We start from the raw sequence: 21,776 nt of genomic DNA, 5'->3' as shown, positions 1-21,776 counted from the left end.
TGAGACACACAGAAGATGGTTTCATCATTTCAGCTACAAGGAGCGTCTGTGCTGTCCTAACACACGCAGGTCATTCACATCAAAAGGGTCCAAACTTTCTTCTCACCTCAGGTTTTTCCTATTATAAGATGTATAAGTTGAGAATATATTAGAGAAAGTACTATCGTTGTTTCAGACATAAAAGAAAAATTTCTCTTCTATTCTAAAATGCAATAAAGTGTAAATTTGCCTAGGAAAATGATGATGGGTAATATTGACCAACATCAATGTTATTTAAAAAAGAAAAAAAAAAAAAAAAGAAAAAAAAAACTTCCTGATGACAATAATCAGACAATATTACTTCAATCTTTTAAAAATGTTGTGTCCGTAAATGTCATTTGGCTTAAATGTTGTACAAAACATGAATGCACTGTAAAAATAAAGAATAAATTAAGTTAAAAAAAGACCGTTAGACCATTTTATTACACTCTTTCCTATTATTACAAATCTTTGCATATTATTTTGTATGTATGATTTTCTGGCCCAAAGACTTTATTGAACAGGACAGTTATAGTGTAAAATGCGAGCATGCATATAGTTAGTTATTAAAGACACTGTGCATTTAACAGGGAGCACATAAATCCAACAGAGCACAGCGCACCATTCACGGCACATTTCTCAGAGACTAATTCAATAACGAGTCACAGTGGGACCTTGCAGGAGGATTGTGGACACAATCGCCAATACATTGTTATTCTTAAATAACATTAGTGCAAATACAGATCACCCAAGAATCTCTTTAGCCTCATTTTATGGTAACAATGTTGGGTGACAGATTTCAATTTCCTAATACTCTCATCCAATTATTTGTTCTTCAGTACCATAGACTGTATATATAAATGGACATAGCTAAACTTCTAGCCCCGACCTCCAAGCAGGAAGTGAGAATGGGTATGCTTCCAGCGCCATCGACTTCAATTCACTATCTATTGAAAGACTCTCTCTGTAAATGCTGCTGTCAGGCTCATTTTGCTCTTAAAATGTTTGCATTATTCTGTGCTATATGATCCTGATGGTTTTATTTGGCTATTTTGCCCGTAAATCAAGACATGAACATTAAAAACAGACTTTTTTTTCCCGAGGCCGCTCCCGATACCATTATCAACAGGCTTGATTGACAGCTTTGCTAAGCGCCCACTCCCTGTTAAACCAGCGTCGCTAACCTCGACGAATGGAGCTGAACGGTACGGGTGACATCACGCTCACTTAGTCCACTTCTTTATACAGTCTATGTTCAATACAGAATCCCACCAAAACATTTAAGATGACAAACAATCAACAGCTGGTGGGGTGTGTCGGGATTACAGAGGGAATGAAAACCATTATAGCATCATCACTTCAAACTAGCTGTCCTATCCAGTCTGCTAGCATGTTCTGCGCCGCGCCAACCATTTGTGTTCCATTTGTAAACACGGGAGTCACATCTGTTTATGGGTCCACTTGAACATCTCTTTTTGGATGCAGCATTTTTATTTGTCTTTATATGTCACTTTGCAAAGTTAATGAGCATTTCACAGCCAAGCACTAAACAAGTCAAATACATGGAGTGCGAATGCTGCCTGATGGAGCAGATGGGCCATTGGTGGCTCAGGCTGGCAGAGACTTCACACTATGGGGCCAGCACTGGCATTAGAGCCCAATGCTACACTTTGTGACAGAAATATGAGAATATGAGGCACACTTTTGAAACTGATGAGCCTGTACTAAAACGTGAAGCTCTCCGACCATACCATTTGACATCTGTTTAGTTTTCAAACGATATTAAACATGCACTTATATAGCAACTGTCCCTCCAAAACTCTAACAGTTTTAGGGGTCATCTTGAGTTTAGTAGGACTATAATACTCTATTGTAGTTTTACATTATCATATATAAGATTAGGGGTGACAAAGGTACAAAGGTTGGCTTTCAATGACACAATGTTGACTCAGTTGTTATTTTTCAACTTTCGCCTGCTTCATTTAAAGATGCAATTTGCAACTTTTCTGGTGGAGGATCTGCCACCTGCTTATCTCCATTGGGAATGTTTGCCTGAATTGCACCGTTGTATGACAGTAAACTTATCTATCTCCATGGAGACAAGGCAAAGCAAAGCAAGTTTATTTGTACTGTATAGCGCAATTCATACACAGTAATTCAAAGTGCTTTACAGAATAAGAAAGACATTAAACTCACAATACAACACCTGCAATTGAAGATCATATGAATGCTATACAGTACTGTGGAATATTTTACACACAGCGATAACATCTCCATGGACACAAGTAGCTGGTCACACGTACGCTACACAGTACATAGTAAAGGATTGAATTAACATAATTTAGTGCAATTATTGTTCCTTTCCATTTTACATGACACTTGTTTTTAGTTTGACAATCACTTCCCTGCTTTGAATATTAATAGAAATCCAATGCATAATATGACTCAGAAGCCCCATTACAAGCTCCTATTTGATTAAAGCTTGTCTAAGTGCTGCAAAAACGTGCTATCAAAAGCCTGTAAATGTATGGGAATGTGTCAAACGCAGGAATAATGCTCCTGTCAACATGCTAGAAGTGAATAGCGCACAATGGCGACATAAATGATATATCACAACAGCAGTGACAGGCTGAACCGGGACCTCAAACACATTGTACCGCCTCAATGGGCCCATGCTATGTGATTGTGTGCTTCTGTGCTCAGCTGGTACGCCAAAAACCACTGTAGGGAGTCGCGCACTTGACAATAACCTCACTTTGATACGCCATTGGCTGGTTCGGGCATCCATCTTAGCGCCTGTCAATCACGTCTCCATTTGGCATCGTTGTGGTTCTGTGGCAGGGCTCCAGACCAGTGCTGCCAAAGGAGGAAGCTGTGTGTGTTAATATGGGTGATAAAACATGGCACTGATGGTGAGGAGAAGGGGGTGGGGCTAGAGCTAAAAGGCACTGTGGGAAAATTAAAGTTCAGATGGTTAGATGGTTGTTGTTGTAGTGCGGAGGATACCTGATGGTCGATCCAGCTGGAACTATTTTGGGAAGAAAAGTTAAAATGAAAGTCATAAACATAATTAAATATGTCAACACTTCAAACAATCAAAAGTATTGTTACTGATATTGTTAGTTGGTTCAAGATAAATTATTCTAAAACATTTTGGCTTTTTAAGGTGGCACAGCACATTATAAACTTTTTTTTTTCATAGTAAAATAGCACTTAGAAATTACAGATGCCCTCCCTGTCGAACACTTTCTTCTGGCTTATTGGAACAGATTTATACCTAGATAGACACAATACAGTTCATAAGAAACTAATGTTGATGCCTTTTTACCTAAATAAAAAAGAAATTCTGTAGTGATTTCATGAGCTTTAGAGTAAACTTTACCTGTAAAAAAGTCATTATATATCATTTTTGCATTGGTACGAGACATGTTCCCCCCTTACACATAAATACTACATCCAGGGGACAACTGCTCTTTCATTTGAACCACCATTGTATCTCACAGCATCCATCATCCATCATCCATAAACTGTGGAGGACAATCCCCCCCACACACAAAAACACACACGCACACACACACACACATACACGCACTCCCACATGGTCCACACAACCATGCTTATTGTAGAGCTGCCAGTTTGGCCCGGGCTAAAACTACAGAATAACTTAGAACACCCTGGTATACCCAAGCACTGTTTTTAAGTGCACCACCCACGCATGTACAAGTAATAATAAAGGAGGAATGTTTTTGTAAATGGTTTGATATCAGCAGCACCCACTAACAGCTATAAACAACTCTAATGTGTACAAGTTTTAAACAGGACAAATAGCAGAGCAAAAGCAAATGTGCAGTTCCTTTATAATTTACTGTATATGAACGTAAATGTCAAATCAAATTTATTTTGGAGTAGACCTGTCACGATCACCAGCTTTGAAGTGCGATATAATGTTGATGTAAATATAGATGATAAATGAAAATATTGAAACTAAACCACAAAAACTATTCTAAATCTACAATATTGCTAAAAATCATGAGCTGCAATAAATAAAAAGCAGAATGAAACACTTTAATAGTTTGCATCTATAAAGAGTTATTAATTCAACAGCTTAAATCTTAGCCAAAAAATAACCAAAAAATTCCCAGCAGTGCAAAGAAAATATGCACATAAATATAGCATGAATATTGACCCCAAAAAACATTGTTCCAGCTTTCATATCCTGAACAATAAGCCGTTTATTTCAGAGTCCCTCTTGGAAAGTAAATAGGAATACTAAATAAATCTCAAGAAACTGCTGATAAATAAAAAACAGGGAGGGCTAAATTGCTACCTGTCACTTTCACTATTATCATTATCTGTATAGTAAATAGCGTGAGTTTGAATATTATGACATTATAAATTTTGAAAGCCAGGGTACTTCATTTTCAAACCATGAATGGAGAAATGTGGTAGTGTAGCTCTAACCAAACCCTACCAACTTTGGCACAACTTTCACTAGTACTCACATGAATGACTTTTTGTGAACTTTAGAATAGGCCTGTCACAATAAATACGTTATCGACTTAGCGTTCGATATATGAAAGCTGGAACAAGTACAAGTACAATGTAATACGATCAGATTTGCGCTGTAGAGGGTAGAATAAATAACTTCTATCATTTTCAAATGGCAAAGTACTGTAGGATGGACTACTCTCACATTGCCGGTCTGCTCTGATCCCAAAAGCGTAGCATAGTGACGCATAGCACAGGGTTACAGCAGGGTTACAACCGGTCGACCAAGTTAAGAAAATTGTAACTTGAAATTATACAAACCACCCAAAGGAGTTAACCCATTTGTGTGAACGTGTTGATGAAAGGCCTGATTGAAGTGACACAGGGAGGCCTCCAGAGACGACTGCAGATGATGGACCAACACCCAGCCACGGGAGAACATCAGCAGCAAAGTCACGACCAAACCAACGTAACATAACTGTATATGCGCCCACCCGTCCATCACTGCAGCCCATGAGCAAACGTGTACTGCGGGTATATGTCAGGCTAGCAGCAGGATCAACTAATTTGATTTTTAATTCAACATGACTTACAGACTAATAGTTTGAGCTGGGGTTTAATTAATGTGATCTGGCATGTGCTAATTTTCTCTACGCGTGTTCTACTTCTCAACTGCTAAAGCCACAAACAAACTACGAAGCAGAGACCAGCGGCGACAGGTGGGGTGGGCACCAGAGGACAGCTTTAGATAGACTTGAGCACATGTATTTGTGCATGTGTGTAAGTGTCAAACAGAAGGGCTGGGAGGCACTCATCACTGTTACAGAAAGAGTCCAGCGATTCTAATGAGGCCGAACACACAGAGAAGGTCACTGGCTATTTTTTCTGCTAAATATGGGGCACTTTGGATGTGGATCAAACGCTAGCAATGTATTATATTAGCATTTTAGTGCTAAGACCAGTGGCCAATTCGAGATTCCAGTAGTAAACAATTGAATTCAAACTTTATTTTCATACTAAGGAAGAAGTTTCAGAAAAAATGTCAACACCAGACAGAAAAACACACTTTTTGATGAACAGGACCATTTGTAGCAGATGACGTCACCAGGTCAAATTAGGGGTCTGATCTGTGTAGAGGTGAGCCAACCCACTGTAAGAATAAGAACGTTATTCAAGGTATTTTTAGCTAAAATTGAATAGATGCAAGATAGAAAAGTTTAATGCTATACTGTGGAGCATTCTAGGCAAAGCAGTAACACCTCCACTGAGACAAGCAGCTGGTGCCATGCCCCACCAAAAAAGTTACATATGGCACCTTTAATAAACTTGCATGCACATACTATACTGTTTAACATGTTGTGTGATCCATCCTGGCTCTATCAAAATGATTCAAACCCACAAGTTTACAGATAAATATGTCAAACTCCACTGCCTTTTAGTCTTTATTCTCTTTTCTCGCTTTTACTCATTGGCAGCGGACCAAGCTCACTCCATGGCAGAAAATAACAGAGCTTTTACACAAGAGGGACCGCACATGGGAGGAGCTGCCTACGCTTGCTGCTGCTCTCCTGCTGAATAAAAAATAAAATCAAACAGACAATATCTTACACATGACTATTAAATCCACATCCAGATCGTGTTTTTCCATCATTCTGCTCTCTTGGTCACCTTGGAGTATTTTACCATACATTTGGATGCAAACAAATGCACCAGCAGAGGGAAAATAGACTCAAATGTGCATAGAAATACATATGTAGTCAGTCAAAGGCACACGTTCACACTGGGATAAGAGTATGTTCAGGAGACCTGGGGGAGCAGTGGGAGTTCACAGAAAGGACCGTGTTTGCTAGTGTGTACCAAGTGAACCAGTAAATACACCAATATTGTGCTCCTGCAGGTCCACTATCCACCTAAGAGGCAGGACCTATGCTTTTACCATGTACGGCAAATGCACAACACAGCTCACTGCTGGAGCGCAAATTAATAATAGATGATAGACTCCTGAATTCAGTGAAGGTAGAGAGGACTTTTATTTGTTTGAAAAGAAAAGAAAAAGTGTCATGCTTTCTCATCCAAGTCTCTAAGTTTAAAGAAGACAATGCTTTTGATCTACCGATTTTTTTTAACAAGTTATTATTACTATTATACACAATACTGACTTAAAAAGACATCTACAGAATGTCATCATAACAATGTGCCGTGCTTCCAGATCATGCTAACGGCTCCTCCTATGAATAGCGACAAGCAGTGCGTTAAAAGAAAAAAGAGGTTGCGTAGACCAAAATGGCTACGCAACGCTGCTGAACCCTATATGGAAAAAAAAATAAACAAACAAACAAATGAAGAATGAAACAAATGCCTCAACAAATGCAAGACAGCGCAGGTAAGAGACAGCTAAAATGTAACTTTTTGTATGTAACTTTTTAGTTGCATGAGTTAATGAAAAAAGTTTCTCCTGCATCTGTCTCCTTTACCACACCTGCCTGAGAGGATGGGGCAGTGGTGAAAGGGGGATGCTGAGGTGGGACAAAACTCAAACTCTGGATGTTGGTGATGGGAAAAGTCCTGTACCAATGAAAGAAGCAACGGAGATTTACTACGAGCCAACTCATCCAATTTCAACTGATCTGGCCGTGTGCCGCAGAGAACACAAATCACCTCCCATACATAACCCTGGCCTGACAACTCATTTCATCTTCTGCACTAATGAATCCATCATCGGAGGGAGATCTGCCTTTGGGTGCCTCAGACGCGAGTGGAGAGCGAGTAATGGCTTAGATAAGTCATCATCATTATTAGCAACAATGTCACAACCAGCACTACCTTATACATACCTATGTGAACTTTGGGCAAAACAAATACAAGTTTACTACCGAGAAAAAAAGAGTTCTAATGATGACAGATTTTAGTAGAAAACACTAATCTTGTAAGAATGGAGCCTTAGATTCTGTGTCCATGAAGTCTGAGGTCTTGCAAAAAAAAAAAAAAAAACAACAAACAAAAAAATATGTTTGTGTATGTATGTGCCCATATGTGTGCCCATGTGTGTGTGATTTTGCTATGACAGGGCTAAAAGGCAAGAATCATATTATGGATGGAGGGAGGGAGGGAGGGAGGGAGGGAGGGAGAGAGAGAGAGAGAGAGAGAGAGACTCCACCCAAACCCAAACAAGAAGTAAACCAGTGATCTAATAAGCTTGTCATAGTGGTACAAGTGAAATATTTCATTTACAAGGTAGTATCTTTTACAAAGTTGATTTTAAGGTATAAAATCATCAGATATTGAGGTTATCATCCATAAGAATAGTATAAAAAAGTTTAAAAAGAAACTTTTGAAAGAGCATAGATGATAGTTCTGCATTTTTCCTTTTCTGATGGGGACTTATCATGCGGTCGAACATTACAAGCAAAGCAAATAACAAGACAAGCTGATAATTGAACTGTTGCACCTCCTCTGGAAAATGCTGCACCAAAAATAGAATCAGATCATTGCTAGTGTAATAAAAAATAATATACTTTTTTGTCAATATATTCTTACTATGAACTGTTGAGTTTTTCTATTCAAAATATAATAAAAAGAAAAAAAAACAAGCAAAGTTCAAAAGCAACAGTTTGGCAGTTTACTTAACCTTGATAAAGTCACTACATGAAGGTTACAGTACTGAGCAGGTGCCTACACTGACTTCCATGTGAGCGCGTCATTAGAATTTGAATGCGCTTTGCTCCGAGTGCTTAAGTCGGAGCAGGGAGTGGAGTTCTTATGGCAGCAGGAGGTGTGTGTGTGCCTAAGAAAGCGTCTAAGCAGCGCAGTCAGGCAGCTGTCACAAAGCCTGCTGATCACAGAAACGCTCCGTGTTTGAAGTCTCTCCCCGCGGGACCCCTCTCTCACCCTTTTCTATATCATTTTTTTCTCTTTATCCTCTCTGCCAATGCACAAGTCTGTTTCGTATCACATCGACGAAGAGATGGGTTATACTATGCGCGGGCACACTGTGGAAGCCTCGTGGGAGATGTTGGGAGCTAGCATTGTGTTTAGGAGCACCTGTGAGCTTGTCTGTGTAAATAGTGACATGATGAGCTGCCATCTTTCATAGTCTGACATTCGCGTTGACATTCAATCTGGATTTGTGGCGTGAGGGCGGATGACAGGCGACCTTCAGCCCGGAGATGGATGAGAGTGCGGGGCCCTACATTTGAATACGTAATTGTGCACAGTGAAAAGAAAGTGGTCCATGATGGAGTAATTCTCCACGTATTAGCATTAGCACACCTCGTGGATGTGAGCACGCGGTGATTACATGTCGGCCCTGCACCTCCACCAGTAGCCCCTCCCTGAAAGGTCAAGGTTCATCAGGTTTCATCTCTAATCGTCGTGTGCTAGCAGGAGCCCATCCGTCATTGGGACACATGGCTACGAGATGTCCCTGTCACTAAGCTGTCTATTTTGTCAGACGGCCAGATCTATCACATTGGGTTGGGCATTGGCACCAAACGCCCCGTAAATACATACAAATATGCAAATGTATGACAAAATAAACATCACCCCCAAAACGAGCCATCTATCAATGACTATTTAGTGGGGCTTCAGCACTGGCACAGCTACAATAGCCCGCCATTCCACAGCAGTGTTTTGTCTTTATTTTATTTTTTATCTTAATTTCATGTGCAGTCCCTTTTATATTTGCAACTAACACAGATTTTTCACTTTTTTACTTATTTTTGGAATACTGACTTTACTGACTGATATTTTCTGGTCAGTTAATAGACCAGAATGTTGATTATTGACCTTAATTCATCCAAAGTAAATTCATCTTATTGTAATTATAGCATCTTTGGCAAATGTTGCACACATTTTCTGGTGGTCTGCCCCAGCCTATTTCCTATTTTCTATCGAGATGTCATTGCCTTGTCTGAAATGTTTTATAGTGTGGCAATTAAATCTTGCATTTATTCAATTAGGTGTTTGTATTCACCTTACTCCTGAAAGTTGGCGTGGGCGCTGCCATCGTCATTCGTGTTGCATTATATTGCATTGGGACTGCCGACCTTGACAGCACAATAAGTTCTATACAGATTGCAACGTTGTTTTTCTTTTTTGTTTTTGTCTTGTTGCTGCACTGAACACTGAACATTTTACACAAGTCAGCCTAAAACTTTTCTCAAATCCCCCATTGAAATGAATGGGATTCCCACTTAACCAGAAGTGCCACCACAAAGAAAGAGCAGTTTAGTCGCAATTATGGCAAAAGTGGGCAGGCAGAATGGTCAATTGCAAAAGATCTGACCTGCAACTTGGCCTAGTGGCGTCACCTGCTCGTCTCGATGAAGATGAATGCCAAACTACAGGACATTTCAGGCAAGCTAAAAAATCTCCATGGAAACAACCCCAGAAAAGTTACACCTTTAACACTGAATTTCACAGCATGTTTTGCAATATCTGGACCGTCATAAAGTCTAGAAGTCAACAACATATTTTCTCATCTCACTCTTGCACTCAAAATGATTCACTTCTGAGGCAGGTCATAAACGTGCTTGTGGAAGCCATGGCCAAATGACACTACTGTATTGTCCCTCTTACTTCACCTAAAATGACATTATTTTTAGCTGATGTTTGTCTGATCCACCACTACAGTCAGAGTCTTGCAATTCTGTGGTAAGTCTTTACACAAGGAAGAAGACTGACTAGAGACTAGACATTTCACAACACAAGTCAAAGCTGTCTATGGAAATGAATTTGTCCAGACTGTTGCGATGGTCTCAAACACGTCAGTTAATTTGACAATGAGTGGGAGTAGTGTTTTGACAATTTCATAAAACTCCCCTCCTAAAAGATGCAAAATTTATTGTGAGCTATGAGGGAGTGGACGGTTATAAAAGTTTATTTCTGTCTTGTCAGTAGTGTCTGAAGGAGCTCCTGCGACTGGCAAATAAAGAGGAAAATTAGATGGAGAAGCGGAGAGCAAAAATGGGGGAAAATATGTGTTTGGATACATATGAATGCTGGAGGCAGTGCAGTGGTTTTATGAGCTCCCCGCACAGAGCAGCAGAGGGTGACAGCCACAGGGAGTTTGGGGCCTGGTAGGAAGCCGTCCTGTCTGCGAGAGCCGAGGTTTAACCACAACAACCACAAACCCCGACCACACAAACACACTCTCTCTATGCTCATTCACCTCCTTTCTACAAATTCCACTACATGGTACGAGATTACAAAGTGCAAATTTCACTTATTGTTATTTCACTTATTGCTATGAAGAAATATTGCGATACATGATATTATTTAAACTACTTTATGCCTCTGATTAAGATTTATATAATGCAAGATAATCCCAGTAAACCGTTTTCATTAAAAGACTTTAGCTGCAACAAATATTGTACCAATAATTAACCATAAAAAGGACTTATTCACCCCTGTACAGTTCAAATCTTATCGTAATGCAACAAAAATACCCCAAATCGCCCCACTTTTGCAAAGAAAAAGTACTCACAATAAATACTGAGCCCCAAAATATGTTGTTGCAACTTTCATATATTGAATGAAGACAACAGGCCCAAGTTTTCTTTCATACCCTGGACACTATGTGAGGTAGGCAGAAGAGCCAAATTTTTTAAGAAGTATTGCGTATAACATTACTCAGTTATAATTTATTGTTCAAAGTAGGGCTGTGCAATTAATCAAAGTTTAATCAAATTTTAATGTTTCATCGTTAATGATCAGCTTGGATCGTTTTTAATTAAGAAGTCCGCAGCCAGTCCTGTCAGTAAATGCAAGTGGTGTAGAGCAGAGTTTAGACTTTGGAGGAAGACATTCATTTTTCTTTCTTTTTTTTTTTTTTTTTTTGGTGGGGAGGGGGGTATGCTGTGATTAAAAGTCTGTTTTGTTTATGTTCAGAAAATTTATATAAAACAAGGAAAAAGATTTGTGATTTTTTTTTTATCTATTTATTTTTTTTGTCATATCTCCCAGCCCTAATTCAGATATATCAAGTGATAGTAGAGAAGCAAGTGATCTCATTGTAATGCTCATAATATTAGTCATGAAATCCTGTGTTCGTATTTCAACAGTGACTTGGTTTGGTCCTGTTCTACTCCTCAGTTACCCCTGGTCTGGTCTAGGGTTAGTTCTGACTTTAATGCCAGTTTAAACTTCATCTTGACAGACGCATTTTGTATGCACAAGTGAAGGCACCATATGTAAGCTCATTCCACAGTTTTACCATTTTCATATCACTGCAGTTACATTTCTTTCATTACATTCATAAATCATGTGCAACTTATATCTGTTGCCTTTGTGTGTGGTCTTTAGTAGCAATAGGTTTTCATTCCTGCGTTGATGCACATGTCAGGCATATGCTCACAACTCACACATCTGTTTTACGGAACTTAGAATATTATTGGATTGAAAAGGGCAAAGCTATTTCGCTAATATCAATTATACTTAGGAGTGTTCACGCTTGTTGTTGCTGTACATTATGGTCCAAATATCTTGTTTACATATTAGTCATTGCGTTACAATGTTCAGTGTTTATGTGGACTGCCAGATGGAGCTATCTGCAAGAATGCCTGTTAAACCTCATTGAAACCTTTTTAGCATGGCTTATCTCCCCAATTTAATGTTTATATATCGTTAAAGGCTATACTCCTACTGTGAGAATTTCCAGAGACAACATAGCAGACTGACAGGCCGATTGCACGCTGTATAAGAGAACAAGTCACAAATCCACAGTTCTACTCACATGGTCCCTCAAAACTTTTAAAATTAATGAGAGTGAAGCAAAGGTGACGCAATTTCAACTTGGATGCCTCCCCAGTAAAATGCCTATGCCAAGACAGTAGAGCCGGGCTAGTGCAGAGTCAGTCTATGTGAAGAACAGTGGTTTCAGTCAGGAGATGGGGCAACAGTTCTGCACCAGTAAGTTCTGTTCTCGCAGGCAGCAATAAGGGACACTTTTACACTTTTGTCTGATACCATTGTCCCATTACGGTGCCAATACTATTCTTCAGATTTAAAATTTAATTTAAAAAGTGAAATAAGGTGACGGAGAGGAGTGTGCTTTCTACCCATATAACAAGGAGTATGTGAGATTGGGTCTTGAATGTTCCACAGTATGGTATTAGAAATAACAATTTTTCATTGATTCAAGCAGGTGTTGGTATGGTTAGACAAACATGTAATAATAATAATAATAATAATAATAATGTTGCTGCGTGGCCTTTACATAAATCTGACCTGTAACTTGGTCTGGTGGCGTTATCTCCATTTAGATGATTGAAAGAAACCTTATATCTTAGGCCTTCCTCACTTCAAACATCTGAAAAACTGTATTTCAGCTTGCACATTAGCTACAAGTTCACATCTGACAGTTGACCCATTGCCATATACAAAACAACTTCCCTTTGTTCTGTGTCACTGAAACTGGAGACTTTCCTTACTTCTTTGTTCCTGATCAGACATTCATTCCTTTTCATTTCAACATCAATAATAATTCATTGGCCCAACCTAAAACCACATCTTTCCCCTCATCATCCATCATTGCCCTGTCACAACAGGGCCAAGGAAGTGCACCCTGACCCTCTCTGGGAACGGATGTGGACCACTGCGCCGGGTCAGGCTCACTGGGCTAAGTGCAAAGACACTGTTTGGACTATTTAAACCCTTGTTTGTGTTCTAACGAAAAGCAAAGTTGAGGCTTTAATGAGGAGTTGATATTGGCAGGAGTGGTGTGGGTGAGGAGGCCACTATAAGCAGTCTGTGTGTGGGGGTATCTCTTGTGGACTTACCGAAGCCAAAGGCAGCCGGAGCGGGGATGGGAGCAGACTGGACCGGAGTGGACGTGTACAGGCCAGTCACCAGAAGGCCGTCAAAGGAGACGCTGGTGGAGATGGTCACTGAAGAAAAGAGCAAACACAGGAAAACAGATTAATGTTTGATATTTCCGTTTGTTATGGACATTACCAACCAAAACAAACAAACAAAAAACATTTGAAGCCCAGTAATCTAAAATACATATTTAATCTAAATAAATGCTGCAAAAAAGCATTGATTCTCCTAACACTGGAATCTGGTATAAACAACTTTGCCCTGGGTCATTTTGTAACTGCACATTGACCTGTTAAAGAAATAATGTAGTTAAATGAATATTGACTGTATCCCACAAGATCTACTACTTAAGGAGAAAACGCTCATACTAAAGAAGGCCTTTTCTCACTGGTAAAAAACACATTAAAGCAAATCACTCCCCTTCTTGTTTTTAGACACATTTAATGTAGTTTATATACTTTATATGTACTGGTCTTTGATTCCACTCTGTATGTATAGAGATATTGTATTTAATCCTTTTTTCCATGTGTGTAGTGATGGTGAGTGATGTACCTAAACAATCAAAGAAAGAAAGCCGTAAACTGTCAATATACATAAATGCCCATCAACACGAATAATATACTTTAAAGAAAACAAGACAATTGAGCTTTAAACAACACAAACCTATTAAATGAACTGAAGAGGGTTTGGCTGCCATTAAGTCACATAACATCACCCACAATCTAAAGATAAAGATCCCATAGTCTGCTCCTCCCCTGCAGTTATTAAAAAAAGACTTATGGGGGAACCGTCTGGCCCCTGATAGAATGGCTTAACCTGTGTTCATCTCGCGGCACTGCGGAGTCTAGCTGGGTCTATTAGGATCTACAACTGTACATCCGGAGGCGCGATAACTATTGATCCACCATGTAAACAAAAGCTCTTGAATGACAGGACCACAGCGCCTTGGGCATCACTGGGGGAAAAACACAACAACGTAGCTCTACTTTTGGACCATTTCCAGCCAGACAGATCAGAAAGGAGGAGCTGTCTCGCTTTCAAAAGGCAGTACACACCCCCAAAATACACTTATGTACTCAGAGGAATAAAAGGCTCAGCAGTGGGGAGAGGCACAGACAGTTACTTCCTGACCGAAAGAATCCCCCTCTCTTTGTGGGTTACGGAATGGGCAGACTCTGTTTATAGTTAGAATAGCGACTCATGAGTTTTGGGGTTTTGCGTGTTATGATGTGGGTGAGTCTCCTGTACGGCTCCAGTCTCGCTGTCTGCATTAACACATTTTCACATAAAAACAACATGTCTCGCAGTGTTAAAACATCTTTCAGTCATTCCTGTCTCTTCTCCCAGATCCAAGTCCCAGTTATGAATTTAATGAGGCTCTGAATTATTTCCAGACATTGTATAGTAAAAAGTTATGTGAATTAAATATAAAAACTAAAATCCACTTGACCTATAGGTTCACACTCTTCTACAATCCCTATAGTTTAAAAATGAGCGGGAGGGAGGACAGTATCTGTGCTGGAACTTATTGTTCAACGGTCAGCTTGCAAATTTGCTGACATGGATAATGTGGTTAACGTCTCTGTAATTACTGGACCTAACCACATGAAATAAAAAGTGGCACAAAATTCAATGTCTCTTTTTTGTCAGCAATAAATAAAAGTGAAAGTTTTTTTGACAATTTTTAAACCTAAACACATGATTGTTGTCAGTTACATGGAGCCAAAAATGGAGCCAATAATGATAAGTTTCAACTTTTGTGGATCAAGACTTTGGTGATTTCCTGTTTTTGGAAGAAATATTCATACTACCGCTACATCTGTAATTAGACTGGCTGACCCACTGCTGTTGTATTCTCACATATCACCGCTAGATACTAGAAGGAAGAAAACCAGAGAGCACAAGTGAGCCTGAACAAAGGCCAGGTGAGGGGAGGGGGTTTCACATAGTACACGGCAGATGTGCAACCTTCCTCAAAAAAAAAAAAATATATATATATATATATATATATATATATATCAAGTAAACTTTTAAGATGAATAAATATGTAATTGATTTGTACAGGGAAAAAAAAACACGCACACACGCATTTTAAACATATTGGTGCTTTGTATGCCCAATTTCATGTATAAAAGATACAATGCATATTTTAACCAGGCATAGTTCTTTGTTTTTTTTTTGCAGGCCACATTACATTTTAAAATCTGTGTAACGACTGTATTTAAACCACTACCGTATAAACAGCCCGGCTCCGGATCTATTTCCAGTTTTGCCAGCTGCCTAGACATTTTTAAGCTCCATAAAATTCAGTGTGATTGTATGGCATGTCAGGGAGGAAGCATTGTGAGAAACGTAGATATTTTGCTTGGCAACAGAAGCATTATCATATTCAATGCATGTTGCTCTGAGCGCCCCTAACATCATGTGACCCAGAGAGGAGAGAAAGGGCTTTTTCATTCAAACAACCAATTACTATGTTCGCACTAAGCTTACATATGTTTTGTGCAGTTTTTGCCTGCGAGACAGCATTTTCTATTGAACAAAGCCATTTGCGGTGTAGGGCGACATGCTATTGGTGTTTACATTGCATTACTAAATCAGAAAGGCTACGGTCTGACACACTCTTTAATGCACTAAGTTGGATTATTACACTTCGCCACGGCAACAGGACCCATTACTGCATATCACACTGTTCTTGTTCATTCAATGGTTATTCCAGTCTTTTTCTTTCATTTGAGGTCTGATAATAAAACCACTCTTCTGCAGTTTCTCCTTCTCATATTGGGCTCCCTGGTAGAGGTGTACCTGCAGTCCGTTTGATGTTGTACTAAAGGGAATAAGAGCATAAGGAGGCATAAGGTTACATTAGAAAAAGACACCAAAGATGGAGAGGGTTTGGAGAGCCGGCTATACCTGATCAATACAAATGCAAGATCTTCAATTATTTAGACAAGGCCTTTTCTTACTGGCTGTTGGGAGGGCAGAATGATGAATGGACCAATCAGAGGAGATGATATCAGATCCAATCACCTGTGGGCTACTTCCACACAGAGACATAGACACATCTGAGGAGTGGGCAGGAGGCCTTTGATGGTAGCCCTTAACATTCCTGACCACACTTCCATTTCTGAGAGCCATTCGTACCATCCAGAGGAAAGAGGAGCTACAATAATCTATGAATTCAACTAAACATCTCATTTTCAACAGTAAAGCTGGAATAACTTTTATATTAGAGGGTCCGGCACCTGCTTGTCTCATGCATTTAATAAATACGATTTTTTATTTATTTTTTTTGTAAAAGCCAAAGCCAAATCTGTTTGTTTTTTTTTTGTTTTTCGTAAAATACCTTGAAAAACTACCGGTATTCTTACTGTGAGTGGCATTGACTCGCTACTGATCTGACATTAGCTCTGACTTGATTCTGGCCCTTTGCCTTCACCTGTTTGTTTGTCTTGATGGAGAAAATTTCAGGTAAAAAAATAAGATTTTAGAAAAATGCAGGTTTTCACCAGAAAAGGTACAAAGTGAATACTTAATTCAACAATAGATTAAATATATAATCTATAATTAATCCATAGAGAAAAGGCTACAAAAATCACCTATATGTGGTTCAGTTTTTAAAAAGGAATGATAAAGTTAATGTGACATTAATAACTGGATAAAAAAGCAAAACTTTACATTTAGGTTTACTTTTTTGATGCATTGATTGATTTGAGATTATGTTGGGGGTTTTTTTTTACATGATGTTCATGATTATTCATGTGACCTAAATAATAACGATTATCAATTAACTGAGTAATCTGGACATGAAAGATAGACCGATATACAGGTTGGCTGATCTCCAGCACAGGCCAATATTTTATTTAGACCAACACTGACTGACTGATATATTTTGTAGTAAATCAGGGTTGTGGATGAGTTTATACTGAATTCAAATTTGGGAAACATTATCTAAATCGGTCTTTCATATCAGCTCAAAAATATCAGTATAGGCATCCGTCATAAAAAAACCCTCATCCGTAGATCGTTACTTGACATTCTTATTGCATACATGCAAACCATCAATACACTTATTACAACTCTACAAAAACAATGTGTGAATGCCCGTTAAGCTTCAGAGTCAATGGAGGCCAATGTTGTTTGCCTACAGCTGTATTTCTCATAATGAGCTGTGCCTTGGCCTTATAACCCACAAACATGTCTGAAAGCCCATTCACCTTCACATACTGACCTTACAGCTCAGAGCATCTCAGGGTTTGCCAGTGCATTCACATCTCACCTTAACCGTGCATTACTTTAACTGTATGCAGTGCTCATATACTTAAGACCTGAGCACAGCAGAGCACCTCCCTGGGCCTCAGCCGGAGCATGTAATATTGATGATGTGATGTGGTAAGGCTCATTACAGACACACACAACTGCGCCCTGTTCAAGTATTGATGTGCCCGGGGCTTTCTACACTCTACAGAAACGTTAGGACTTCCAACACAACAAAAAACACACATCCATGTATTTAAAGCTGGTTTATGGTTCATCTGCTAGAGGTGCGCATGTTTTATTTTAACTACAATCATTAAGTTGATTTGAACAAGAGAGACGTAATCGCAAATTCAGGTCAACCGATTTTTTTTTTTTTTTTTTTTACGTTACCTTGTACACCATAGCCTTGAAACTTCCTACACACCTATCGGTCCATTATTGAATATTTGGCCCCAACATTTTTTTTTTCTAAGCAGCACCAGTCTGGTAAAAATTGGAAATAAAAAAGAGCTGAAAGGCTAAAAATATAGTGTTGTATTTAGTCAATTATGCCACATTCATTTTATATCCTACACAAATATAATTCCTTATTTTTATAAAAAGTGACACATTTATTTGTGACCTTTGCTATAGCTTAACTATACGTGTGGGTATTTATATGTTCTTTAAAATTTTAATATCAATATTGGCAAATATAAGTTATTGGCCACATTTTCATTTTTAGTAAACATTCATTGTTCTACAATTTGCTTTTACCTTTAGAAAGAATTGGCTCACAAATTCAATGAGGTAAAAGTGACTCTATAAAAACAGTTGGAAAGAGTTGGGCCCATGATCTCATTTAAAGTAAACCTATGGGAGTAGACCTGGTTCGTTTGGGCTTAAGGTCTCTGTGCGTGGTTGGCATGGACTGAACAGCTTCTTTCTGCTCACAGTGTATTCTACAAACACTCATCTGACTTCACCACACCCACAAACCGGCCTTTAAAAACACAAGATATACGAGTCTGAGCCACCAATCGCACATAAACACCAGATACAAATCTAAACAAAGAATGAATTTAATGGTTTGTATACCCTGTAAAATCCAGACAAGTCTATCCAATAGTCCAGGCAATAAAATCTAAAATGTTGTTTCATGCAGGTTTTTTGCTGCCCCTTCATAAACAAATTTCTCCCCATAGTCTAATCATTTTAAATGTGCGCTATGTCACTTTACTAGTGGAAGATCCACCACCTGCTTGTCTTCATGGAGATGTTTTCATGGAGATGTTATTGTGTTGTCTGTAATTGTCCACACTATGCCATAAAACTTATCTCTTGTGCATGCATTTCATTGGGGCATTTTAATGCTTCATAAATACCTTGACAAACACGCATTCTTACAGTGAGCGGGGTCAACTTGCCACTTCCCAGATTTTGCCTGGTGATGTCAGTTGATTGTCTCCATGTAAATATGTAAATTTAATGCACATCTACATGGAGACCAGCAGGTGGCAGGCTCTTTACCGGAAAAGTTATACAGGCCACGTTTAAAGTGACAATGCTATTCAAAACATTATCACTTGAATATTAGAAAGTATATGAAATAATATAATAATATAATATAATAAATAGAAAATTTGAAAATATCAAAATCTTATCAATGAACTACTATATGTGTAACTCTGGCATCCCTTTAGAGATCCCAAAGGGCTGGAGGTTTTCCTGGCTACATCCTAAACAGAGAGCTGACCATCTGACCCATATCCCACCGGCCGTCACACGTGCCCCAGAGTGGACCAGGAAATAGAGGCCAGACCATGGGGAAGCTCAAGTACCATCTGTCCCTAGAGCTCAAATGCCAGAGTCGGGAGGTCCACTTTCTCAAATGCTCTTCACCTCAGGGTGGACATGAATGGGGAGTCTACAATTAGTTTTCTAATAACTAAAACCTAAAAAAGGTTTAAGCCAGGCCTAAATTATGAGTCATGTCTAACCCTGCAGGGACTGAGTCCAGCAGTTACTAAACAGCTGTAAGAAGTAAATACAAAAGATAGTAGTAGTAGTAGTAACAAAAGAAAAAAATCTATTCTGTTAATTAGACAAACGATGTGAAGAGAATTTTGCTGCAAACATGTTATCGTAGTAGCAGTTTGCCTGGGATCCAGAATACACACTCCTCCAATACTTTATGAAGATGTGAGTCTCGTCACTGGTGAATCTCCCAGAGTTCAGATGGGCATGATTGGTGGATTAGCCAAACAGAGACACACATGGTCCACCATATCAAAACAAATATGGCTGCTTAGGAAGAAAAAAAAGGAAAAAGGAAAAATATCATAAGACTGAAAAACATCAACATGAAGAATCAATGAGCGTAGCACTAAACTGTTCATCTGAGCTGAAAGAAATTAATTTTTTTTTCAAAATGATAGATGACCAATGAGCTTCTTCGTTTCACATGAGAAAAAGAAATAGACAAATCTGATTGCATAGCCATGTTTGATCCTGGCTCGAGGCATGACGGAAGGCATGAGGATCAGAATGATATCCTTCTGTCTAAAAAATTCAAAGAGATATCATTCTGGACTTGTGAGGCAAAGCAGTAGTAGTAAACCTTTTGGAACAATTCAATTTGATACAATACAGCTACTTTTAAATATTTTTTTACAGTGACTTCTTCTGCGATAAAGAGATAAGAACTGACATCCAGAAGAAGATAGAAGAATATAATCAAACAGACTTCTTTATCTATGCGAGTATGCACATTTCTCTACAGTTCTGGTTGAGTGTGTGGGCCGAGTGTTTCTGCACATATATGTGGCATGCAGTGTTCCAGTCAGGTCTTAGAGGCATCATTCCATTGCGTAACCTCCTGGCACCATCCTGGCCTGCTGGCACTGCCATCTGCTGCTGTGAAGCTCCAAATCAGAGGCACTCCACCATCCACTGGCCTTCTACAGGTCCTGCTCACCAAAGTCGAGCAGTTTTACACTCAACGTTATCACCGCCAGAAGAACATGCCAGTAACTTGGTCTGGGTCCATCATTGAGGTACTACTATTAACGCTAATGGTAGCAGTGTTTGTGCCTGCATGTCTACTTGGCGATAACCCGACAACAGCCGTGCAGAAAAACACAAGTGAAGAGGCCGTTCTGTCTCCGGCATCCTGTTCCTCACACGTAATCTGCTCCTCACAAAATCACACTTTTATTGTGCTTCTCTTTATGGGATTCAAATGTATACATGCATCTCTATCACTTTACATTGTATGGCAACTATCCATGAGTTTCAGAGCATTGAAAAAAACGTGGCCGTGGCCATAGCAAAAGAAAAAGGAAAACAAGGAAATTGTCAAAAGTCCTCAAAATGCCACCCACAATCGAAAAAAAAAGTTATTGAAACCCCTAAATAAGACACAGATGGGGATCAGTGTTTTATGAAGTCAGGTGCTTTTGTGTGTGTGTGTGTGTGTGTGTGTGTATATATATATATATATATATATATATATATATATATATATAGATATATAGATATATATACATACATAATGTATGTGTGCATGTATGTATGTATGTATGTATGTATGTATGTATGTATGTATGTATGTGTATATATATATATATATACACACACACACACGGAGATCAAATAAATAATCTGAGTTATAAAGCAGATATACAACATCTTTTAATAATTGTATGAATGTGTTGGCTTGTGACAAGGTTCACAGGGGACAGGATATCTTTTCTTCTATTGTGTTTCTTATGTGCACCATGTGTTGGACCAAGCTTTTAAAAGAATTTGTCCCAGGCGATAGAATCAAAGCCAGAAATGTGCTGACAGTGTTAAAAGTCAAATAACTACAATTGCCCATTTGTTTTGCTTCTGATGACTTGTATTTACTTTAAAGGAGACCTATCGCCCTTATGTCTGCTATATAGTTATAATCTATGACACCCGTGGATCATTATATAATAATCTGGACATTTTAAATTGCAATATTCATGTAAAATTACTTAATAAAAGAAACACAACAAAGAGCCATGAAGTTGTCAGAATGTTGTGCTAGTGAGATGCTGATTTTTTTTTTACATTTGTAACCAAATTACCACACAATGCTGCCGAATCCTAGGCGTATCACAGCTTAAGAAAATAAAATTGTGGATGTATGCTGGTGGCAAAGGGAGTATATCTGCAAAATGACGTCT

The 21,776-nt window shown here is 38.8% G+C and overlaps 2 protein-coding genes across 4 annotated transcripts in view; one reads left to right on the top strand and one right to left on the bottom strand.

Annotated features, from left to right (window-relative positions):
• The window catches only part of cd82b (CD82 molecule b), a 236,234-nt gene that overhangs the window by 62,000 nt on the left and 152,458 nt on the right, over positions 1-21,776 (top strand). The gene's annotated exons all lie outside the window — the stretch shown is intronic.
• reln (reelin) overlaps positions 1-21,776 on the bottom strand; it is an 89,916-nt gene that overhangs the window by 58,358 nt on the left and 9,782 nt on the right. For both annotated transcript variants that reach the window (XM_033967428.2, XM_055222709.1), the window contains exon 2: positions 13,284-13,391. In XM_033967428.2, coding sequence (XP_033823319.1) covers positions 13,284-13,391 — 108 coding nt within the window. The remainder of the gene's footprint in view (positions 1-13,283; positions 13,392-21,776) is intronic.

The sequence above is a fragment of the Periophthalmus magnuspinnatus genome, chromosome 6 (assembly GCF_009829125.3).
Source record: "Periophthalmus magnuspinnatus isolate fPerMag1 chromosome 6, fPerMag1.2.pri, whole genome shotgun sequence".
NCBI classification, from domain to species: Eukaryota; Metazoa; Chordata; class Actinopteri; order Gobiiformes; family Gobiidae; genus Periophthalmus; species Periophthalmus magnuspinnatus.
This window is presented reverse-complemented; position numbering and strand designations above follow the sequence as displayed.